Source organism: Salvia splendens, chromosome 3, assembly GCF_004379255.2.
Source record: "Salvia splendens isolate huo1 chromosome 3, SspV2, whole genome shotgun sequence".
NCBI lineage: Eukaryota > Viridiplantae > Streptophyta > Magnoliopsida > Lamiales > Lamiaceae > Salvia > Salvia splendens.
Window position 1 is genome coordinate 28,431,030 of NC_056034.1, and position 7,684 is coordinate 28,438,713.

Here is a 7,684-nt window from a genome sequence, read left to right on the forward strand (position 1 = left end):
CTCTAAACATTTTATCCCTCTTCTGCCCCAATGCTGAACCCACGGCCACGTCACTGGCATCGCACATACTCTCGAAAGGCTGTGACCAATCTGGAGCTATAAGTACGGGAGCACTCACCAACGCCTTCTTTAGAATTTCAAAGGCTTGCAGACATTCTGCAGAGAAGTTGAACTTGACATCCTTGGCTAGCAGATTGGAAATGGGGCAGGCTATGTGAGAGAAATCCTTAATGAATCGCCGATAAAACCCTGCGTGCCCCAAGAAACTCCTCACGGCTTTCTCACTAGACGGTGGTGGCATCTGCTCAATCGCCACGATCTTGGCCCTATCAACTTTGAGTCCTGCAGCAGATATTTTGTGCTCAAGCACAATGCCATCCCGCACCATGAAGTGGCACTTCTCCCAGTTCAGCACTAGGTTGGTCTCTTCGCACCTCTGCAATACTCTCGTCAGATTATCCAAGCAATGATCATAGGAAGACCCAAAAACCGAGAAGTCATCCATGAAGACTTCCATGATATCTTCCACCATGTCGTGGAAGATGGACATCATAGATCTCTGGAACGAGGCAGGGGCGTTGCACAGTCCAAAACACATCCTCCGAAAAGCATAGACACCATAGGGGCAAATAAATGCCGATTTATATTGGTCCTCTGGGGCGATCAGGATTTGATTGTATCCAGAATAGCCATCGAGGAAGCAGTAGTACTCATATCCCCCTAATCTGTCAAGCATCTGATCAATAAACGGGAGAGGGAAATGGTCATTCCTCGTGGCTGCATTGAGAATTCGGTAGTCAATGCAAACTCGCCATCCTGTCACCAATCTTGTGGCTATCATCTCATCATTGCCACCTTGAATCACAGTCATTCCACCCTTCTTGGCCGCGACTTGGGTGGGACTTACCCAATCACTGTCAGAAATAGCATATATAATCCCGGCTTTCAACCACTTTAATACTTCCTTTTTCACCACATTTTGCATTATCGGGTTGAGCCTCATTTGATTCTGAGCTTTAGGTTTGGATCTTTCTTCTAATAGAATCATGTGCATGCAGACAGTATGGCTGATTCCTTTGAGGTCTGAGATAGACCACCCTATAGCTCCCTTATGCTTCCTGAGCACTCGCAGTAGTTTATCGAGTTCAGTGGGAGTAAGTAATGAAGAGACAATTGCCGGATACGTCTCATTCTCTCCAAGGAAGGCATACTTGAGGTGTGAAGGCAACGGCTTAAGTTCCTCTTTCTTATCTTCTTTCTCTTCCTCATCTGCCGGATCTTTGAGAGATAAAAACTTTTTGTTCCTTCTTGGAATCTCCCCACCAGAATTAATAGCTCCCACAAAATAAAGTAGCTCCTCAATAAATTCAGACACTTGCAGATTGTCTGAAGCCAGTAAAGACTGCGATAGGCATCGCTAGAGCCTGTCTTGATAAGAGATAGCATGGGCTACCTCTCTCACACAATCATCAATCACCTCGATCATGTTACACTGTTTGAACCTCCAAGCATCCTCATCATCATATTTCTGCATCACATCATAGATGGAAAATGTGATACTCTCACCATTCAGTCGGAGAGTAAGTTCTCCTTTGTCCACATCAATCAGTGCTCTCCTTGTGGCTAAGAAGGGCCTGCCTAAGAGAAGTGGGACGTGTCTATCTTCCTCCATATCAAGTACTACAAAGTCGGCTGGAAAAATAAACTCCCCGACCTTGACAAGTATGTCTTCGACGATCCCCTTCGAATATGACACTGTTCTATCAGCCATCTGCAGTGATATAGTAGTGGGTCTGAGCACTCCAATCTTCATTTTCTAGAAGAACGAATAAGGCATCGGGTTGATACTCGCCCCCAGATCACATAACGCTCTCATTTCTTGACAATCTCCCACTGTGCAAGAGATGGTAAAACTTCCCGGATCCTTCAGTTTAGCTGGCAGCTTCTTCTAAATAATGGCGTTGCAGCTTTCAGTCAAATTCACCGTCTCATACTCCATCCATCTCCTCTTGTTGGAAACCACATCCTTCAAAAACTTGGCATAGCTGGGCATCTGCTGTAGTGCTTCCACCAATGGGATGTTTATCTGCACCTTCCTAAATACATCCAAGAACCTCAAGAACTGTGCACCTGTCTTCTTCTTCTGCACACGTTGAGGATAGGGAATCCTCATGTCAGTGGGAGTGTGAGCTGCAGGTGGTGTAGGTAGAGTTGGAACCACGTTCTCCTTAGGTGGAGAAGTAATTTGTACTGTCTCGGTCTCAACTTCCTCGACTAACTCCTCATCTTCAGGTGCCTTTTCTGTTACTCTGTCCTCTGATGGCATTGCAGGTCCTTCATAACTTTTTCCACTCCTCAACTGCACAGTTTTGCAATCTTTGGGATTTATGATGGTGTTCGAAGGGAATTTTCCCGATTGAGTAATAGTACTCACAGTCTGGGAAATCTGGCTAATCTGTGTGTTGTTGTTCTTCAGATGAGTGGCCATACTTTGCACATCTGTCTCCACCTTCTCCATCATTTGATTGTTCTGCTCCATGAGCTTGTTGGACTGTAGCATGAAAGACTTGAGTATGTCTTCCGTGGTCATCTTCTTCGGATCATTAACCACTCCATTAGTAACCGTGAACCCCGGGGGTGGTTGCAGATCATTATTGGGGTTCCAATAAGAGAGATTGGGATGCCCTTTGTTCCCGAACTGATTATATCCACCACCCTGAAAGTTGGGGCAGTGATTATTGTAGTACCGATTGTTACCCCCTTGATTCACATAGTTCACGTCCTCCATATTTCCTTGGGGTTCTTGAGACGGTTGCCCCATTGCCATGCAGTCGAATTTCATGGTCAGCGCATCCAACTTGTCGGATAGGGCGCTCATAGGATCATGATCTGTAGTAGAAGCCACCCTATGCACCTTACTCTTGTCGTTGCTCCATCCTTCGTCATTAGATGCAAGCTCCTTTATTATTTCCATGGCTTCATTCAATTCTTTCTCGAGAAAATTACCGCCTGAGCTCAAGTTCAACTCCCTTTGTGCTTCAGGCACACATCCCTTGAAAAATGTAATGACTTGAACTGTCGGGGTTAACCCATGGTTGGGACACCGTTTCATCAAAGATTTAAACCTCCCCCATGCGTCTCTGATATTCTCTGCAGGAGTCATCTGAAAGGCAATGATCTCGTGTTGCCTCTTTATAGCTTCACTAGGTGGGTAGAATTTCTCCAAGAATTTTTCCACCATAGCATCCCATGTTCTAATTGATCCTGGCTCCAAACTCTCTAACCAGTCCTTTGCTGAATCCTCCAAAGAGAAAGGAAACAGCCTTAGTCGAACCTGCTCATCTGTCACTCTATTCATCTTTGTTGTGTTGCAAATCTGAATGAACTTAGTGATACGCTTGTTAGGGTCATCTGTGGATTTGCCCCTAAAAGCAATGTTCTCCGCCATCTGGATTAGTCCTCTTTTCAGCTCAAACGTATTAGCCGCGATGTTGCTATGAACAGTAGGATTTGCCTGGCCTTGGTATACATATTGATTCTGCACAGGCACACAGGTGGTCCTCGGTTGACCTGTTGACGCAACTCATCCAGCAGTCGTAGAAGCTCAGCATAATTGGGAGGAGGAGGTGGTGGACCGTTGTTACCCTCTTCGTTCTCCATCAGACTAGGAGAAACGGGATCAAACTAAATATGATCCTCAACTGGTGATCGGATGGGTGAAAGATCCCCCTGATATGAAGATGTTCCTGCGCGGGTAGGCGAAGATGTGTGAATTTTCTGCGTGAGCCTCCTATATGCGTTCCTTTTCCGGTTCGATGCTTCGATCTCAGAGTCGAAAGGTTCTAGAGGCAAGCCTTTAGAATGTGTGTGCATACACCTGAACAAGAAACACAAATGTGAGAACGAAAAAAAGAAGAAGAAATTAAACGAAAAACAAAGCGGTAAAGTCTGAAGTAGTAATCTTGATTATTATCACGATATCAAGCTATATAACACAAAATTGTCCCCGGCAACGGCGCCAAAAACTTGACTCAACTTTATTTTACCCATATAATACCCGCAAGTGTACGGGGTTATCGTAGCAAATAGCAAGCAAGAGTATATCGTATCCCACAGAGACAATTAAGTGTCAACCTAAGTACCACGAACTAATTTCAACTACGATCCAGACGATCAGAAATTTTGGTTTTAAAACTAACAACTACTGAAAACATGTAAATGCAGAGATTAAAATAGAACAATTAAACAAGAAAGCAATTTAGCAAGTTGTGTAAGATGATGGAGAAATATGCAGAATTCAAGGATCCGATGCACAACTCATAGCCTAACCCAATTAAAACCGATTTACCATTTAAAGTCTCCAGTATTGTTGAATCAATCACAATTGTAGATTAAACCCCCTCACGAGGTGAGAAATCCGTAGATTAGGTGTAATAATTGAAGTCCCCTTCTAATTCTTAGACCTAACTCCTAACAGTTTGATTAGATAAATGATCCACCTCAGAATCTCAACTCTCCCGAGTTTTATTGAATAAAGATGTGAATTATTCCTCTTTCAAGATTAATTATTTCATCTCCCGAGTACTCTAAGAAACCCTACACTCCCAATTGGTGATCAAGCAAATGATAGGAAAAAGCACAAGAATAATTCAAACAATTGCAAGAGCAAGATAAAATGAAATCAATTGGATTAAAACTATGAATCAATGCATCTTTACCCTGAATTCTACATGAAAGGTTTAGTTACTCATGTTCAAATTAGAAAACAAACAAAAACTAAGGGAAACAATGGAATTCATGATACGAATTACAATTGGCGGATGAATTGAAGCTTGAATCTCCAATCTTCTTCCAAGAGTGCATCCTAGAGAGAGTGTGTTTTTTCGGCTCGGAGAGAATAAATAGAGTTGCCCTAGCTCTTCCCTCTTATTTTTCCTTCAAAAATCGCGTCTGGATTAAAAAAATTGTCAATTCGACGGACCCGGTCGGGTGGAATTATTCAACATAAAATACACCCGGTCGGGTGGAATTATTCAACATAAAATACACCCGGCCGGGTGGAATTCTCTGGAGTCCTTACTTTATAAAATTTCCACCCGGCTGGGTGGAATTGTTGCAAAGAAAATTCACCCGGCCGGGTAACACTTACTCGGCCTCTTCTGGACTCCAATAGGCTTCTTGTCGACACCCGGCCGAGTGGTTTTTCAACCACATAATTCCACCCGACCGGGTGGTACTTTTTTCTGCTCCAATGTAGCCTGTTTTCGCCTACAACACTCGACAAACCCGTGAACTCCGAAACATAGAGTATCCGAAACATAGAGTAATTGGCTGGAAATAACCATTTTGAGCACAAAAACTCAACAATTATGCACATCAACATACCAATCACAACACTATAAATACGAGTTTTCATATACTCATTGGAATGTACATTAAGCAGAACATATTATTTTCATTATAACACAGTGATGAGAGAACTTTCGGAGTGCAGGTATAAAATAAATCGCAAACGGACCAAGCAGACTAACTGGGCCTAACTGACCAGGTATTCCCTAGATCTATTGGTGTGCCGTCGGACGAGCAATCCTAAGCTATCTTCAAAACCTTAACCCACAAATACTATTAGCTAGTATAGGGAAGTAAAGATCGAATCCCACAAGGATGGTGGTGAAAAGATTGTGTTCGGGACATTTTGGGAGGGTTTGGCTACTGTCACGCAACTAAGTGGGTTAAGTTTAAATCTACTTGACTAAGTGGAAATGACAAGACTCTATCTAAATGACCTATCAGACGGGAAAAGTACGGAAGCATGCATGACACTGAACATGGAACAACACTTGAAATTAAACTAGAATAACTGAGAACGCATGCGACTACAGGATCATGCTGGAAACCTTCTTAAAAGAGGCAAACAATGCAAGAAAAGTAAGTGGAGATCATTTTCCTAAACTGGCTGGATGACAGAAAAAGCTGTGAAAAGCAAAAGGCATGCAGCAGACTCAGATCTGAATTCTAACTACCTACGACTTCATCTTCTTCATGTGATCAACTAAAAATAGAGTAAGAACATAGCAACGGACAATCGTCACGAAAGGAAACAGAGCATGCTTGCAAATGAACCGTAAATGCAAAAATTAAACTAGAACTGCCAGATCTACTCTAACTGACCAAGTGGAAATGACGTACGAACAGAAATCAGCCATATTCATGCAGGTTCAAAACAACACAGCTTAGATCTACCAACTTAAACTCGAATTCAACAGATTCCTACTCCATATAACTAACAATTGCTAAACGCATCCAAGCAAAACACAATCAAAGCTCAATACAACGAGATCCAAAGAGACATCAACAAAAACATCCATAGCATCAGATATAAAACCAGATCCACAAAATCCAACGTCAAGATTGAGATTCAACACGAAGAATAACCATGAAAACTAGCTACTAAGATGTTCTAAATATCCACAACGTCGCAAAACATGCAAGTTAAAACTAGATCGGAAAATAAAGATTGTTTCTTCGCTCCTAAGAGCGGCGGGACACAGATAAACTAGAATAAACACCAGCTGGAACTAGAACTCCCCCTCCAAGTGCGCAGAACTGGAACTAAAATTTGATGTGAAATGAGCTCGAGAGACTATGAGCTAAGAAGGAGCTGCCTCATTCTTCAATCTCCATCCCTTTATATAGGGAGGCTTGAGGCTCTAATCCCTAGGACACCTTCCTTCGAATCGACGGTTGTTCCCTTGCAAAAGGGATCTTTGAAATCTGCTCTTTTCTCCAATTTTCGCTCATGCCACCTTCTTCTCGATTCTCCTGGGGTAGTTTGGCGGCTTGTGGTAATTCACTTTAATTTTGCTTGATCTTGCGTCTGCCTGGTTGATGCACTTTTTATTAACACTATAAATACCTGCAAGTATAAAGAGTATGAATAGTATAGCTAAAGGTCAGTACCATATATCGATCATGGGGAAAACAATCACAGACTGACTACCCTCTACTAAGATTCTTTCACTATTTGGAAAACTGAAAGTTTTGGGAATTTTGAAAACTAAAAACAGTTTGAAAGCAAGTAAACAACTAATTGCAAATAATTAAAGAGATAAGATATGAGAGATAAGATAATTCCAGGGATGTGCGTTCACAGTTATGGTTATAAAAGTTCCAATTACAATACCCTAGCACAATTTATACTTCGATAGAACGAGTCACATAAATTTTGCCCATGCGGTACAAGCGTAGATTACTAACACTAGGGTTGTCAATCCTAGATCCGTAATTCCCAAAGTTCCTAAGACCCTTATAAAGTCCTCACTCTCAAGTAACAGTGTCGTTTTAAGGAAAGCTAATTGCAGTATCTACTAAGTGGATCTAACTCGCCAACCTCCTCTCACGATTATGTAGCAAGTTATATTAAATCATCACTGAATGTGTTACTCAAACGTGAAGTATTTTCCAACAACTTAGGGAAGAAACGAAGTAAAAAACAAAACGGATATTAAATTGAAAACGGAATTGTATAATGATACGCTCAGATTTTGCATGAATTTAAGGCCATTATTTGGTGTCAAAGTTGCATTACATGTCCATTATTTGCATATTTCATCTATTTTGATATTTTGACATGTTTTGTGAGAAATGTGCATATTTGAGCATAAAAAGGGAGTCAAAACGTGAA

The 7,684-nt window shown here is 41.8% G+C and overlaps 1 protein-coding gene across 1 annotated transcript; it reads right to left on the minus strand.

Annotated features, from left to right (window-relative positions):
* Nucleotides 1-1,948: 1,948 nt before the first annotated feature.
* On the minus strand, nucleotides 1,949-3,660 carry LOC121796829. Its single transcript, XM_042195605.1, has 2 exons — nucleotides 3,645-3,660; nucleotides 1,949-3,570 (listed from the first exon to the last, which is right to left on the minus strand). Exons 1-2 carry the CDS (start codon nucleotides 3,658-3,660, stop codon nucleotides 1,949-1,951), a joined length of 1,638 nt encoding a protein of 545 aa, XP_042051539.1.
* Nucleotides 3,661-7,684: the final 4,024 nt, after the last annotated feature.